Source organism: Electrona antarctica, assembly GCF_951216825.1.
Source record: "Electrona antarctica genome assembly, chromosome: 2".
NCBI classification, from domain to species: domain Eukaryota; kingdom Metazoa; phylum Chordata; class Actinopteri; order Myctophiformes; family Myctophidae; genus Electrona; species Electrona antarctica.
The window spans coordinates 52100456-52118547 of NC_136807.1; the positions used below are offsets into that span (position 1 = coordinate 52100456).

The 18092-nt window shown below is 42.4% G+C and overlaps 2 protein-coding genes across 2 annotated transcripts in view; one reads left to right on the plus strand and one right to left on the minus strand.

The window, feature by feature from the left end:
- LOC306940346 (myosin-7-like) overlaps positions 1-5746 on the plus strand; it is a gene marked incomplete at its 5' end in the record, with an annotated part of 60977 nt that extends 55231 nt beyond the window's left edge. The window contains 6 exons of the mRNA XM_079525367.1: positions 473-561; positions 1753-1960; positions 3109-3213; positions 3546-3641; positions 4760-4891; positions 5638-5746. Of these exons, the coding sequence (XP_079381493.1) occupies positions 473-561; positions 1753-1960; positions 3109-3213; positions 3546-3641; positions 4760-4891; positions 5638-5661 (654 nt within the window). The 3' untranslated portion in view covers positions 5662-5746. The remainder of the gene's footprint in view (positions 1-472; positions 562-1752; positions 1961-3108; positions 3214-3545; positions 3642-4759; positions 4892-5637) is intronic.
- Positions 1-18092, minus strand: part of cttnbp2nlb (CTTNBP2 N-terminal like b) — a 420337-nt gene that overhangs the window by 125534 nt on the left and 276711 nt on the right. The gene's annotated exons all lie outside the window — the stretch shown is intronic.

Here is an 18092-nt window from a genome sequence, read left to right on the forward strand (position 1 = left end):
ACAAAACGCTTTATCTGTTTTATCTTTATAACGTTATATCTGAAATTACTTATATTACTTATCCCAACGATTTATGTAACCCATTTCTTTCCCTCGGTGCCAATGCTTATAATAGGCTGTAATCCTGGGCTCTCCCCAGGTTGGCAGAAGGAGAGTATAGCCTCCCTGACCTTTCTGGATGGGAACCCCTTTTGGTGTTTTAAATTACGTTATGCTTTAGCTATTGAAAAATAGCAGATCTACAAGCTCATAGCGCGGCACCGAGTGCCGCGCTATGAACTTGAAGGTCTGCTATTTTTTAAAAATCGTGACTGCCAACCTGGGGAGAGCCCCGAACTGAGCTCCTGCTTCCTTCAATGCATGAGGAGTGAGCAGGCCGCTTCTTACAAGGGGGGAGTTTCCCCGGTAGGACGTGTAGCACGTGGAAGGAACACGTGATTCCAACCAGTTTTTAACGTTTTTTTTTAACCAGAACACCAGCCTGCTGAACCAGAAGAAGAAGCTGGAGGGCGACACGTCACAGCTGCAGAACGAGGTGGACGAGGCCGTGCAGGAGTGCAGGTTGGATTTGATTTCATTTCATTTCATTTCATTAAGACCCATTAGGCCTGACGTCGAAATAAAAAAAAACGTTCGCTCTGAAAGAATATATTCAAAAATAGCAGACCTACAAGCTCGTAGCGCGCCACTCGATCCACTAGATCTGCTATTTTTCAATAGCTAAAGTATAACATAATGCTTAGTTAAAACACCAAAATGGGTTCCCGTCCAGAATGGGTTAAGACCTGGAACAATGTGGCACACATCTTTGAACATAATTATATTGTTTCACAGCAAACAGTTTTAACTCAAATCTCTGCTTCTGGGAGGTCCCTGGAACAATAATAAGAATAATATATTTTTCAGATGGGGGTCAGCGGCCAAATATATATAATGTTTGGGGGTCCTTGTTTACAGGTCTTATTAACCCATTTCAGACTGAGGTAGATTTAAAAATAAAGGCTTGGACTGAGAGGTCGATTAAAAAAAAGGCTTCTAAATCCTAAAATAATTCTGAAAAACCTCTGTTTCTATGTCAGTGGTGCTCAACCTTTTTCATGTCAAGGACCCCCAGAATTATCTCTATTTGGCCACGGACCCCCATCTCAAAATATGTAGTTACAGGGACCCCCCAAGAAAGCAAATAATTTAGTTAAAAACGATTTTTCAAAAATAGCAGATCTACAAGCTCGAGCTTGGATTTGTATTCTGTTGCTGTTTGTACATTCTATAGTCTAATAAACTATTCAATCAATCAAGGTTATAGCTAACAAAAAAAACTAAAATTCAAATTCAATTTCAATTTCTTTTGTTAACTGAACTAAATAAAACCTGAAAAAACGATAACTAAACTGAAACTGTATACAAAACTAACCGAAATGAGTGTCAGTTTTCGTTTTTTGTCCATTTATTTATAAGCTTAATAATCTGTAGGCCTACCTGAATATTCTTTTTTGAAATGCTTTTTTTGAGTTTTTATTACACAATACTTACTCTGGCCCTTTTCAATCCTGCATCTTATCCGTCAGGTGCATTGAAAAGGGCAGAACCCCCCCCCCCCCCCTAAAACTAACACTAAAACTAATAAAAACGAAACTAAAACTAAGCAAATTAGAAGACAAAAGTAAGTCAAAACTAACTAAAACTAAACTATAATGGAAAAATCCCAAACTATTAAAACCTTGCAATCAATCAATCAATCAACCGCTACAGGAACGCGGAGGAGAAGGCCAAGAAGGCCATCACGGATGCCGCCATGATGGCCGAGGAGCTGAAGAAGGAGCAGGACACGTCGGCTCACCTGGAGCGCATGAAGAAGAACATGGAGCAGACCATCAAGGACCTGCAGCACCGTCTGGACGAGGCCGAGAACATCGCCATGAAGGGAGGCAAGAAGCAGCTGCAGAAGCTGGAGGCCAGGGTGAGTCACAGCACTGAGCCACCGGGGGGCGCACTTTATCAACGAATATTACCAAGAATTACAGTTCCACACTCACTCCAGAGGGCCACTATAGTTCCACACTCACTCCAGAGGGCCACTATAGTTCCACACTCACTGCAGAGGGCCACTATAGTTCCACACTCACTCCAGAGGGCCACTATAGTTCCACACTCACTCCAGAGGGCCACTATAGTTCCACACTCACTCCAGAGGGCCACTATAGTTCCACACTCATTCCAGAGGGCTACGATAGTACACTCACTCCAGAGGGCTACGATAGTTCCACACTCACTCCAGAGGGCTACGATAGTACACTCACTCCAGAGGGCTACGATAGTTCCACACTCACTCCAGAGGGCCACTATAGTTCCACACTCACTCCAGAGGGCCACTGTAGTTCCACACTCACTCCAGAGGGCCACTATAGTTCCACACTCACTCCAGAGGGCCGCTATATTTCCACACTCACTCCAGAGGGCCACTATATTTCAACACTCACTCCAGAGGGCCGCTATATTTCCACACTCACTCCAGAGGGCCACTATAGTTCCACACTCACTCCAGAGGGCCACTATAGTTCCACACTCACTCCAGAGGGCCACTATAGTTCCACACTCACTCCAGAGGGCCGCTATATTTCCACACTCACTCCAGAGGGCCACTATATTTCAACACTCACTCCAGAGGGCCGCTATATTTCCACTCACTCCAGAGGGCCACTATAGTTCCACACTCACTCCAGAGGGCCACTATAGTTCCACACTCACTCCAGAGGGCCACTATAGTTCCACACTCACTCCAGAGGGCCACTATAGTTCCACACTCACTCCAGAGGTCCACATTGCTATATTAAATAGCCGATCCACTTTGATAACGTTTTCATCCTCGAAATCCAGTAAATAACTTTTTCATCCACGACACCACCTGGATGACGTACAGCACCTTGTTTTTCATATTAACGGTACGTAAATATGTAGACCTTTCCCATAAGGTACAGTATAGTCACGATGAGGACAACTGGAGAGAACACCAGTGATCTCTGCCTTCACGTTTTACTCACTCACCGTTTTCCCCTAAACATCACGTCATACACTCAGGCATAATTATTATTATGCTTTCCTTTAAAGGTACGGGAGCTGGAGGTGGAAGTGGAGGCGGAGCAAAGAAAGGGCGGAGATTCCGTGAAAGGAGTTCGCAAGTACGAACGACGCATCAAGGAGCTCACCTATCAGGTAAAAATAAATGGTAAAATGGTGCATTTATATTGCGCCTTTACCGTCCTAAAGTCGGCTATTCGGTGCTACTGGAAATTTCTCGGCACTACAGCAGTAAAATAGGAGTATGAATCGGCCCTAAGACGGATGGGTTAGGTTCTTAGCTTAATTATGATTCTTGATGACTCACTTTTATGTATTTGATGTATTACCATGGGTTGTTCTTGCTTACTGTAAGTCGTTCTGGGATTTAGAGCGTCTGTTAACTGCCTAAATTGTAATTGTAATAATACTATAGCCTGAATTAACCATGGATGACCGTGTTGAATAAAATGTGTTGACGTCCACAGACGGAGGAGGATCGTAAGAACCTGAGCCGTCTGCAGGACCTGGTGGACAAACTGCAGCTGAAGGTCAAGTCCTACAAGAGAACTGCAGAGGAGGCTGTGAGTACATCGTTTTTGACCGCACATTTTGATCATTTTAAGTTTTAGTCATTGCATGCTGAAATGTAAAAAGAACCACCACTCATCTGCTGAAAAAACTTAAAGGAGCATTCAGTGATTTGGGTGATTTGGAAAACCACCCAGTCCGCCCCGGTAACAAAATGTGCACATGCACGCTCTACAGTGGGGGGAAGTGCAACAGGCCAACAGCATGTGCACCAAGGCCCGCCCCCACTCGATCATGAAGGCCCCTGATTGGATGACGGTTTTGCCACCCGCCACCAAAACTGAAACTAGGGTTTTTTGACCCCAGGGGCTCACTGGGGACAGGGAGGAACTCCTTATATGGTCAGCACACTCTATAGTAGGGAGGATTATCCAGAAAAAAAGAAAAAATAAGTGATATTTGAATTAAGTCAAATCACTGAATGCTCCTTTAAGTGAAGTGCTGGAGTCACAAAGGGAAAATGAGAAATATAAAGGGAAGCTCCGCACACTCAGATCTGTGCACAGGTCTACTGACCTTCTACAGGCATTGCATGCTGAGAACAGCCGATCTACAAGCTTGTAGATCCGCTATTTTCAGAGCACAACAAACATAAAATGGACTTTTTTTGTCTTCTCCACTAGTCCCTCCCTGACATTTTAGTCTAGTACAGAGCCAATCGCCCGGTTTTAATACTGAGTGGTTAAAATTAACATTTAAAATTAATGTCTGAAAATTCACATTAACATGAATCCTACATATTAATAGAAGATATACAGTGTAAAACAGGTCTATGAAGAGTCTCTAAACTATTTTCATCAGCCATAGTCATGATCCCCCCCATGTAAAGTGCTTTATACATTTGATTATTATTATTCCCTTGAATAATCCAAGCCCCACATTATTATCCCGCATTTTGGGCGGGAACCCTTTTGGTGTTTTAGCTATTGAAAAATAGCAGATCTACAAGCTCATAGCGCGCCACCGAGTGGCGCACTACGAGCTTGTAGGTCTGCTATTTTTGAAAAATCGTGAAAATATTTATTTCAGAAAACTGTAGGATTTAGAAGATTCTTTTAAAATGTTGAGGTCAGGCCTAAATGGGTTAATATTATTATTGTTGTTGTTTCAGGAGGAAAGCGCCAACAGCAGTCAGGGCAAGATCCGTAAGCTGCAGCACGAGCTGGACGAGGCAGAAGAACGCGCCGACATCGCAGAGTCCCAGGTCAACAAGATGAGAGCCAAGAGCCGCGACACTGGCAAGGTGAGAGTCTTCATACAAATCTTCTTCCCGGATCGTCCTCGTCAGCATCATGAACCGATTCTTCCATCTGCTTTTATAGAACCAGCCCGTCATCATTCAGTATGGTTGTTGTAGCCACAGGCAGCTTGGATGAGCTGGAGGCGGCAGGGGCTTTAACTCTGGTGCAAATCACATTGTCAGTGTCTTCATGATCGTTTGCTAAATTGTGTACTGAGACGGCAACTTCTTAACACAGTATGTGCCCTTTCATTCTTTTAAAATAGCGACGTGGGGTGCCCACATTTAGATTTTGACATTTTGAAAAAAACTAAAAAACTAAAACCTTTTAGTTTTTTGACCACGGACATCCTGGGCACTACATGCGGTAGTTCCTGGACGTCTTGGGCATATATTGTGTTAAGACACCCGTTTCTTGTCAGGGGCGGTCCCTTAGCCTTTTCTTTTGTATTAGTTTTGGGGTTTTTTATACCTTTATTGATAGTGAACAGTAGACAGACAGGAAATGGGGAGGGAGATGCGGAGTGACACGTGGCAAAGGCCGTCTGGCTCGGGAGTCGAACCCGCGGCACGCCGTCCGGCTGGCTTGGCAGCCTATAGGTGCCCAGGTGGTTGAGCTAAGCTAATATTTGCTAATATTTGCAACTGGCAACTTTACAGAAAAACAAACTCAAAGTTATTTATAATATGCGGACACGACAACACTGGAAAGTATTTTAATTTATTCCTAATCTTCTTTCCTCTTACAGAAAGGTAAAGCCGACGAGGAGTGAAGTTCCCTGACGGACCGCCCTGATGCAACTCTTTTCCTCTATGCAACATAGCAGAGAAACGAAGAAAGCAAAATCTAAGAGCGTTCCAATTCAGTATTTTAGCTGTGACGTGAGCGCGAGCACGTGAGATACTTCCGGGTCCTACTTTTGTGTCCCCATATACGCTTTTGTGTCCCCATAGAGTTATACTGTGACGCTCCGTCGGACTAAATCTGAGACGAAAACAACCACGAAAGTCTCATTTTACCGCTTTCCTCGCAACAACAAAGCTGCGCTGCTCTCCCAAATCTGGCTGTGACAGGCCGTCTGCCCCACACGGAATAATATCGCCATTTTATTTCATTGTGTCAACTAAATCCTCATTAATGCAAACTAGATTCAACATACTCAAGCCTGCAAACATTATAAATATGCCCCCGAAATATTTTACTGAGCAAATGGACTGTTACCACCTTCAATAATAATGATAATAATAGTCTTTATTGTCTCCACATCATATTTTTTTTTGTCATGGAAACTTGTACAAAACATTAATAATTCTACTCGAGTTGGAAGCATTAAGACCCATTTTAACCCTCAATGGCTTCCTTTCTGAAAAATAACGTCATTGTAAAAAGATTCACGCGTTTAGATATTCTATTGACAATGAGATGTGGACGGGAGCTGGTGCCACTTGGACCCGGACGTAACGTAGCACTACAAAATGACGTCGGACTTAAATACTGAATGACATCCATGTCCTCTGTGCAACCTTTTCCTCTATGAAACATAGCAGAAAAAGTGAATAAAGCAATGTAAAATAATTTTGTTTCTTTCGAGTGCGTCCTGTGCCTATACCTTTTCTGATTTCTGAAAGATGTTACAATTGAGTCTACCTTTACCTTGCCATATATTGCTGTTCCCATGAAGTAAATCCATGAATGCATTTTCCAGACAGTACAACAATGTCTGGCCCAAATGATTCCAGGTTGTCCCCCAGCTAAATGTTGAGAGTTTGGTAACCAAATGGACACTTGTTAGATCTTCCATTAGAGGTCCATTTGGTTCATTTTACGCTCTCAATTATTGTTAAACATCTGCATTACTTAATTTACAAGAAGTCTACTCTACACAATGCTCATCGCTAAGTCCCACCCAAGCCCGTTGTTGGCCAATACCACGTTAGCAACGGCTACTAGGTTAGGATCCTGGTCAAGCTTGCAATGCTGGTCAAAATGGTTAAGCAGTGTCAATAAATATATTTGCCGTAGGCCTACAGCATGTGTGGACCTCAGAAAGATGGTTTGTTTTCTTACCTGTTATGAGCAAACTAGTCCATTCCATGAATTATTTCGCTCCGTTGTGCAGTTTAATAGTATCTATAAAAATAGGCTCTCATTGACTTTCATTGTAACGGGGAAACAGCTCTCAAATCAGTCAGTTAGCACATAAGCGAACAAAACAAAAGCTGATTCTGACAGTTTATGACATCAGGAAAACTCTGCTGTTTTATTATCGTCTTTTGATAGATTTATAAAGTAAATATTTTGGTTGGAGATATACAGTGAAGCGGTTCTGGTGTTCCCAACTCTCGTTTGTAAACAAGTCACCATGCTGTTTGAGATGCTCCCAGCTGCAGTCCCAGACATTTCTCCTAAAGTGTCTCCCTCAAACACGTCCAAAATTGTGTATGGTGTTTGCGACAAGTGGACGAGATCAAATACATTTGTTTACATCCAACGGCCTGGATGGTAAGCCTGAGACCGAGGCTACTTCAGGAGTGGGTGTACAGATTTGGACCAATCAGATTGTTTATAATCCTAATAAAAAGATTGTATGCATTTATCATTATAAATACTATGTAGGTCTATGATAATTAATGTTTTGGTAATGTATTACACTAATTATTAGCCTTAAGCCAAAAGTAGCGGGAAATACGCAGACAAGTTTGTGTGAAAAGAAGTTCCGGTTTGCCTACAAAACGATCTGATTGGTCCAAATCTGTACACCCACTCCTGAAGTAGCCTCGGTCTCAGGCTTACCATCCAGGCCGTTGGATGTAAACAAATGTATTTGACCGGAACTACTTTCCACACAAACTTGTCTGCGTATTTCCCGCTACTTTTGGCTTAAGGCTAATAATTAGTGTAATACATTACCAAAACATGAATTATCATAGACCTACATAGTATTTATAATGATAAATGCATACAATCTTTTTATTAGGATTATATATGGTCATATTATTGTGTTTGTTTTGGCTTGTTTTTCTTGATTTGGCTTTAAGAGTTGGCTTGTTTTTGGAGGTGGGTTGGCTTATTTCTCTCACACAATGTGGCAACACTGAAGTAAAAACAAAAACAAGACAACGTTGAAATTTTTTATTAAAAATAAAACTGCATGAGTTTTCCTGATGTCATAAACGGTCAGCTTAGTGTTCTAAAATAGTGACTTTGAGAGTTGTTTCCCCGTTACAATGGAAGTAAATGAGAGCCTATTTTTATTTCTAATATGTACTATTAAACTGCACAGCGGAGCGAAATAATTCCTGGAATGGACTAGTTTGATCATAACAAGGTAAGAAAACAAACCATTTTGACCAGCATTGAAAGCTTGACCAGGATCCTAACCTAGTAACCGTTGCTAACGTGGTATTGGCCAAGAACGGGCTTGGGTGGGACTTGGCGAAGAGCTAATTAGAGAATGTAGAATAATTGTTATTTTGATCAACGTTTGCCTGCCATATCTCCAACATATCTCCTAATGGTACCAACACCAATACAGCATGGAATTGTGGACAAAATCTTATCCAACAACAACAAATTATTTTAAGTCTTGGGCTAAATCTCATCAAATGGTGGTCCGTGGCTCAAATGCCGAATTAATAATGGCCCCTAGTGAAAAGGGTTGAAAACCACTGTTTTAGAGTAAAGCAGTGTGGCTTTACTTTAGTGTGACGAAAAGAGAGTTGAGCCAGAAGGCAAAGCTCTCTGTCTTCCGAACAATCTTCGTTCCTACTCTCACCTATGGTCTCGAACGGCATACTATAGCATGCCGTTTTGCATCATTTTTGAGGATTTGAAAAAAAGACGAAAATCACTCCGAGACCATGGGCTATAGCCCATCGTCTCGGAGTCATTTTCGTCTTTTTTTCAAATCCTCGTTTTTCATCATTTATGACCATGGCGATGGGCTATAGCCCATGGTCTCGAACGGCATACTATAGCATGCCGTTTTGCATCATTTTTGAGGATTTGAAAAAAAGACGAAAATCACTCCGAGACCATGGGCTATAGCCCATCGTCTCGGAGTCATTTTCGTCTTTTTTTCAAGCCCTAGGCTCGGAGTCATTTTCGTCTTTTTTTCAAATCCTTGTTTTTCATCATTTATGACCATGGTGATGGGCTATAGCCCATGGTCTCGAACGGCATACTATAGCATGCCGTTTTGCATCATTTTTGAGGATTTGAAAAAAAGACGAAAATCACTCCGAGACCATGGGCTATAGCCCATCGTCTCAGGGTCATTTTCGTCTTTTTTTTCAAATCCTCGTTTTTCATCATTTATGACCATAGCGATGGGCTATAGCCCATGGTCTCGAACGGCATACTATAGCATGCCGTTTTGCATCATTTTTGAGGATTTGAAAAAAAGACGAAAATCACTCCGAGACCATGGGCTATAGCCCATCGTCTCGGAGTTTTTTTTTTCAAATCCTCGTTTTTCATCATTTATGACCATGGCGATGGGCTTTAGCCCATGGTCTCGAACGGCATACAATAGCATGCCGTTTTGCATCATTTTTGAGGATTTGAAAAAAAGACGAAAATCACTCCGAGACCATGGGCTATAGCCCATCGTCTCGGAGTCATTTTTGTATTTTTTTCAAATCCTCGTTTTTCATCATTTATGACCATGGCGATGGGCTATAGCCCATGGTCTCGAACAGCATACTATAGCATGCCGTTTTGCATCATTTTTGAGGATTTGAAAAAAAGACGAAAATCACTCCGAGACCATGGGCTATATATAGCCCATCGTCTCGGAGTCATTTTCGTCTTTTTTTCAAATCCTCGTTTTTCATCATTTATGACCATGGCGATGGGCTATAGCCCGTGGTCTCGAACAGCATACTATAGCATGCCATTGACTAGGTATAGCACCTTGCTGGCAAGATGGCAGCCGTGTGCATATCATCAATTGGTTCTAGTTCTAGTGAACAGAAATAATAAATGAATAGACTTGGTAACCTAACTGTAGGGAGTGCAAAAACACAAAAGAACCTGGGGGCTATCTATGAAAAGGCAACACAATGAGCAGGGAAAAGAATTGAACCATGTAAATGCAACAAATAGAGCAGAGCACTGCAGGGAGTTGAACCCCATTCCGGTAAACCAGAAGTACCACAACCAGTGCCTTAGTTTTTGTTTTGTTGTACAGGTCCATTCGTTGAAATGTAAATTTTGCATTTCAACGGTAAAGTAATTTCACAATTTACATTGTAGGCAATAATTAATAACGGTATAGCACCAGGCCAAAGGCATGGGGAGAGAGTATGTTTTGCACTCTGAGTGTGTGTGAGTGTGTCCGTCAGTTTGTTACCAGCTAATCTCCAGCACCATTAACCCGGTCGATGCCAAATTTTGCATACACTCCCTGGATGCCAACGATGAACCTCTGCCCCAAATTTTCCAGAACGGCCTGTACAGCACCACCAGGATTTTTTATATTACTCCTCCAGATTGTGTCCAAAAATCCCGCAAATCGTTACACACTATCTCTATATTCATGTGTTCAAGACGGATCTGTCCCATATTTCTTATTCCATCCTAATTGGCTAACATTGGCTTTCAAAGTTTGCAGGATTTTTTTGAACAAAAAGCCTCAAATCATGAACGCAGCGTGCAATATACGTACAATCCACACTCACTCCAGAGGGCCACTATAGTTCCACACTCACTCCAGAGGGCCACTATAGTTCCACACTCACTCCAGAGGGCCACTATAATTCCACACTCATTCCAGAGGGCTACGATAGTACACTCACTCCAGAGGGCTACGATAGTTCCACACTCACTCCAGAGGGCTACGATAGTACACTCACTCCAGAGGGCTACGATAGTACACTCACTCCAGAGGGCTACGATAGTTCCACACTCACTCCAGAGGGCCACTATAGTTCCACACTCACTCCAGAGGGCCACTGTAGTTCCACACTCACTCCAGAGGGCCACTATAGTTCCACACTCACTCCAGAGGGCCGCTATATTTCCACACTCACTCCAGAGGGCCACTATATTTCAACACTCACTCCAGAGGGCCGCTATATTTCCACACTCACTCCAGAGGGCCACTATAGTTCCACACTCACTCCAGAGGGCCACTATAGTTCCACACTCACTCCAGAGGGCCACTATAGTTCCACACTCACTCCAGAGGGCCGCTATATTTCCACACTCACTCCAGAGGGCCACTATATTTCAACACTCACTCCAGAGGGCCGCTATATTTCCACTCACTCCAGAGGGCCACTATAGTTCCACACTCACTCCAGAGGGCCACTATAGTTCCACACTCACTCCAGAGGGCCACTATAGTTCCACACTCACTCCAGAGGGCCACTATAGTTCCACACTCACTCCAGAGGTCCACATTGCTATATTAAATAGCCGATCCACTTTGATAACGTTTTCATCCTCGAAATCCAGTAAATAACTTTTTCATCCACGACACCACCTGGATGACGTACAGCACCTTGTTTTTCATATTAACGGTACGTAAATATGTAGACCTTTCCCATAAGGTACAGTATAGTCACGATGAGGACAACTGGAGAGAACACCAGTGATCTCTGCCTTCACGTTTTACTCACTCACCGTTTTCCCCTAAACATCACGTCATACACTCAGGCATAATTATTATTATGCTTTCCTTTAAAGGTACGGGAGCTGGAGGTGGAAGTGGAGGCGGAGCAAAGAAAGGGCGGAGATTCCGTGAAAGGAGTTCGCAAGTTAGAACGACGCATCAAGGAGCTCACCTATCAGGTAAAAATAAATGGTAAAATGGTGCATTTATATTGCGCCTTTATCCAAGGCGCTATAGATAGATTGTGCATTACATTCACCCATTCACACATACATTCATACACCGATGGCGGAAGAAACCATGCAAGGCACCAACCAGCACATCAGGAGCAATTAGGGGTTCAGTGTCTTCAGCTCAAGGACACTTTGACACTAACTCTGGGTGGAGCCCGGGTTCAAACTGGCAACCTTGTGGTTACCATCCAGCCACTCTAACCCTGAGCCACCGCCCTGCCACCGCCCTGCATCCATACCATCCTTAGTCATTGAGCACAACTTTCTCCACCTTAGCCCGCAGCACTTGCCGTAGCACTTGCCCTAGCCTCAATGACCTTACAGGTGTATGCAAAGGCTAAAATGATGTAATTTAGTATGTAGACATAGCATTCTACGCTGTATTGTATAGTTGTGCAGATATTGTACTGTTAGGGCCGATTCATACTCCTATTTTAGAGCCGAATAAAAGTCGGTTCGGCTCTGTAGAGCCTACAATGTGACGTCATTTGAGGTTCGGGGGGGGGGGGGGGGGGGGGGGGGGGGGGGGGGGGGGGGGGGGGGGGGTACCGTCCTAAAGTCGGCTCTTCGGTGCTACTGAAAATTTCTCGGCACTACAGCAGTAAAATAGGAGTATGAATCGGCCCTAAGACGGATGGGTTAGGTTCTTAGCTTAATTATGATTCTTGATGACTCACTTTTATGTATTTGATGTATTACCATGTGTTGTTCTTGCTTACTGTAAGTCGTTCTGGGATTTAGAGCGTCTGTTAACTGCCTAAATTGTAATTGTAATAATACTATAGCCTGAATTAACCATGGATGACCGTGTTGAATAAAATGTGTTGACGTCCACAGACGGAGGAGGATCGTAAGAACCTGAGCCGTCTGCAGGACCTGGTGGACAAACTGCAGCTGAAGGTCAAGTCCTACAAGAGAACTGCAGAGGAGGCTGTGAGTACACCGTTTTTGACCGCACATTTTGATCATTTTAAGTTTTTTTTTTTGTGATTAGTATTTTATTGGATTTTCTTTTTCAGACACAAACACAACACCCACAATACCAGTAACAACAATACAGAACAAACAAACGAAGACAAAATAAAATAAAAAAAGCGTTTGACACAAATCGACAGTCACATTACAACAAATAAAAAAAGACACAACTAGGAGGGAAGGAAGGGGAGGGAGGCTGTGTTCTTCTCGATAGAGACATATATGTGAGCAGGCGAGGATCATTTTAAGTTTTAGTCATGCATGCTGAAATGTAAAAAGAACCACCGCTCATCTGCTGAAAAAACTTAAAGGAGCATTCAGTGATTTGGGTGATTTGGAAAACCACCCAGTCCGCCCCGGTAACAAAATGTGCACATGCACGCTCTACAGTGGGGGGAAGTGCAACAGGCCAACAGCATGTGCACCAAGGCCCGCCCCCACTCGATCATGAAGGCCCCTGATTGGATGACGGTTTTGCCACCCGCCACCAAAACTGAAACTAGGGTTTTTTGACCCCAGGGGCTCACTGGGGACAGGGAGGAACTCCTTATATGGTCAGCACACTCTATAGTAGGGAGGATTATCCAGAAAAAAAGAAAAAATAAGTGATATTTGAATTAAGTCAAATCACTGAATGCTCCTTTAAGTGAAGTGCTGGAGTCACAAAGGGAAAATGAGAAATATAAAGGGAAGCTCCGCACACTCAGATCTGTGCACAGGTCTACTGACCTTCTACAGGCATTGCATGCTGAGAACAGCCGATCTACAAGCTTGTAGATCCGCTATTTTCAGAGCACAACAAACATAAAATGGACTTGTCTTTTTTTTGTCTTCTCCACTAGTCCCTCCCTGACATTTTGTGGTTAAAATTAACATTTAAAATTAATGTCTGAAAATTCACATTAACATGAATCCTACATATTAATAGAAGATATACAGTGTAAAACAGGTCTATGAAGAGTCTCTAAACTATTTTCATCAGCCATAGTCATGATCCCCCCCATGTAAAGTGCTTTATACATTTGATTATTATTATTCCCTTGAATAATCCAAGCCCCACATTATTATCCCGCATTTTGGGCGGGAACCCTTTTGGTGTTTTAGCTATTGAAAAATAGCAGATCTACAAGCTCATAGCGCGCCACCGAGTGGCGCACTACGAGCTTGTAGGTCTGCTATTTTTGAAAAATCGTGAAAATATTTATTTCAGAAAACTGTAGGATTTAGAAGATTTCTTTTAAAATGTTGAGGTCAGGCCTAAATGGGTTAATATTATTATTGTTGTTGTTTCAGGAGGAAAGCGCCAACAGCAGTCAGGGCAAGATCCGTAAGCTGCAGCATGAGCTGGACGAGGCAGAAGAACGCGCCGACATCGCAGAGTCCCAGGTCAACAAGATGAGAGCCAAGAGCCGCGACACTGGCAAGGTGAGAGTCTTCATACAAATCTTCTTCCCGGATCGTCCTCGTCAGCATCATGAACCGATTCTTCCATCTGTGTTTATAGAACCAGCCCGTCATCATTCAGTATGGTTGTTGCAGCCACAGGCAGCTTGGATGAGCTGGAGGCGGCAGGGGCTTTAACTCTGGTGCAAATCACATTGTCAGTGTCTTCATGATCGTTTGCTAAATTGTGTACTGAGACGGCAACTTCTTAACACAGTATGTGCCCTTTCATTCTTTTAAAATAGCGACGTGGGGTGCCCACATTTAGATTTTGACATTTTGAAAAAAACTAAAAAACTAAAACCTTTTTGTTTTTTGACCACGGACATCCTGGGCACTACATGCGGTAGTTCCTGGACGTCTTGGGCATATATTGTGTTAAGACACCCGTTTCTTGTCAGGGGCGGTCCCTTAGCCTTTTCTTTTGTATTAGTTTTGGGTTTTTTTATACCTTTATTGATAGTGAACAGTAGACAGACAGGAAATGGGGAGGGAGATGCGGAGTGACACGTGGCAAAGGCCGTCTGGCTCGGGAGTCGAACCCGCGGCACGCCGTCCGGCTGGCTTGGCAGCCTATAGGTGCCCAGGTGGTTGAGCTAAGCTAATATTTGCTAATATTTGCAACTGGCAACTTTACAGAAAAACAAACTCAAAGTTATTTATAATATGCGGACACGACAACACTGGAAAGTATTTTAATTTATTCCTAATCTTCTTTCCTCTTACAGAAAGGTAAAGCCGACGAGGAGTGAAGTTCCCTGACGGACCGCCCTGATGCAACTCTTTTCCTCTATGCCAGGGGTTCTCAACCTTTTTGGCCGGGGACCCCCGAAAATGCTTTGGCAACGTCTCGGGACCCCCGCCCCCTCCCGACCCCCAATATAAATTGACTGCTACAATAACCTTAACCCATTTTGGGCGGGAACCCCTTTTGGTGTTTTAAGCATTGTTATAATTTAGCTATTGAAAAATAGCAGATCTACAAGCTCATAGCGCGCCACCGAGTAGCGCGCTACGAGCTTGTAGGTCTGCTATTTTTGAAAAATCGTGAAAATAAAATTAAAAAAAAATCTTTTTTTTTTTTGGAAAATAATTTGGGGACCCCCTAAAATAATTTGGCGACCCCACGAGGGGTCGCGACCCACGGGTTGAGAACCCCTGCTCTATGCAACATAGCAGAGAAACGAAGAAAGCTAAATCTAAGAGCGTTCCAATTCAGTATTTTAGCTGTGACGTGAGCGCGAGCACGTGAGATACTTCCGGGTCCTACTTTTGTGTCCCCATATACGCTTTTGTGTCCCCATAGAGTTATACTGTGACGCTCCGTCGGACTAAATCTGAGACGAAAACAACCACGAAAGTCTCATTTTACCGCTTTCCTCGCAACAACAAAGCTGCGCTGCTCTCCCAAATCTGGCTGTGACAGGCCGTCTGCCCCACACGGAATAATATCGCCATTTTATTTCATTGTGTCAACTAAATCCTCATTAATGCAAACTAGATTCAACATACTCAAGCCTGCAAACATTATAAATATGCCCCCGAAACATTTTACTGAGCAAATGGACTGTTACCACCTTCAATAATAATGATAATAATAGTCTTTATTGTCTCCACATCATATTTTTTTTTGTCATGGAAACTTGTACAAAACATTAATAATTCTACTCGAGTTGGAAGCATTAAGACCCATTTTAACCCTCAATGGCTTCCTTTCTGAAAAATAACGTCATTGTAAAAAGATTCACGCGTTTAGATATTCTATTGACAATGAGATGTGGACGGGAGCTGGTGCCACTTGGACCCGGACGTAACGTAGCACTACAAAATGACGTCGGACTTAAATACTGAATGACATCCATGTCCTCTGTGCAACCTTTTCCTCTATGAAACATAGCAGAAAAAGTGAATAAAGCAATGTAAAATAATTCTGTTTCTTTCGAGTGCGTCCTGTGCCTATACCTTTTCTGATTTCTGAAAGATGTTACAATTGAGTCTACCTTTACCTTGCCATATATTGCTGTTCCCATGAAGTAAATCCATGAATGCATTTTCCAGACAGTACAACAATGTCTGGCCCAAATGATTCCAGGTTGTCCCCCAGCTAAATGTTGAGAGTTTGGTAACCAAATGGACACTTGTTAGATCTTCCATTAGAGGTCCATTTGGTTCATTTTACGCTCTCAATTATTGTTAAACATCTGCATTACTTAATTTACAAGAAGTCTACTCTACACAATGCTCATCGCTAAGTCCCACCCAAGCCCGTTGTTGGCCAATACCACGTTAGCAACGGTTACTAGGTTAGGATCCTGGTCAAGCTTGCAATGCTGGTCAAAATGGTTAAGCAGTGTCAATAAATATATTTGCTGTAGGCCTACAGCATGTGTGGACCTCAGAAAGATGGTTTGTTTTCTTACCTGTTATGAGCAAACTAGTCCATTCCATGAATTATTTCGCTCCGTTGTGCAGTTTAATAGTATCTATAAAAATAGGCTCTCATTGACTTCCATTGTAACGGGGAAACAGCTCTCAAATCAGTCAGTTAGCACATAAGCGAACAAAACAAAAGCTGATTCTGACAGTTTATGACATCAGGAAAACTCTGCTGTTTTATTTTCGTCTTTTGATAGATTTATAAAGTAACTATTTTGGTTGGAGATATACAGTGAAGCGGTTCTGGTGTTCCCAACTCTCGTTTGTAAACAAGTCACCATGCTGTTTGAGATGCACCCAGCTGCAGTCCCAGACATTTCTCTTAAAGTGTCTCCCTCAAACACGTCCAAAATTGTGTATGGTGTTTGCGACAAGTGGACGAGATCAAATACATTTGTTTACATCCAACGGCCTGGATGGTAAGCCTGAGACCGAGGCTACTTCAGGAGTGGGTGTACAGATTTGGACCAATCAGATTGTTTATAATCCTAATAAAAAGATTGTATGCATTTATCATTATAAATACTATGTAGGTCTATGATAATTAATGTTTTGGTAATGTATTACACTAATTATTAGCCTTAAGCCAAAAGTAGCGGGAAATACGCAGACAAGTTTGTGTGAAAAGAAGTTCCGGTTTGCCTACAAAACGATCTGATTGGTCCAAATCTGTACACCCACTCCTGAAGTAGCCTCGGTCTCAGGCTTACCATCCAGGCCGTTGGATGTAAACAAATGTATTTGACCGGAACTACTTTCCACACAAACTTGTCTGCGTATTTCCCGCTACTTTTGGCTTAAGGCTAATAATTAGTGTAATACATTACCAAAACATTAATTATCATAGACCTACATAGTATTTATAATGATAAATGCATACAATCTTTTTATTAGGATTATATATGGTCATATTATTGTGTTTGTTTTGGCTTGTTTTTCTTGATTTGGCTTTAAGAGTTGGCTTGTTTTTGGAGGTGGGTTGGCTTATTTCTCTCACACAATGTGGCAACACTGAAGTCAAAACAAAAACAAGACAACGTTGACATTTTTTATTAAAAATAAAACTGCATGAGTTTTCCTGATGTCATAAACGGTCAGCTTAGTGTTCTAAAATAGTGACTTTGAGAGTTGTTTCCCCGTTACAATGGAAGTAAATGAGAGCCTATTTTTATTTCTAATATGTACTATTAAACTGCACAGCGGAGCGAAATAATTCCTGGAATGGACTAGTTTGATCATAACAAGGTAAGAAAACAAACCATTTTGACCAGCATTGAAAGCTTGACCAGGATCCTAACCTAGTAACCGTTGCTAACGTGGTATTGGCCAAGAACGGGCTTGGGTGGGACTTGGCGAAGAGCTAATTAGAGAATGTAGAATAATTGTTATTTTGATCAACGTTTGCCTGCCATATCTCCAACATATCTCCTAATGGTACCAACACCAATACAGCATGGAATTGTGGACAAAATCTTATCCAACAACAACAAATTATTTTAA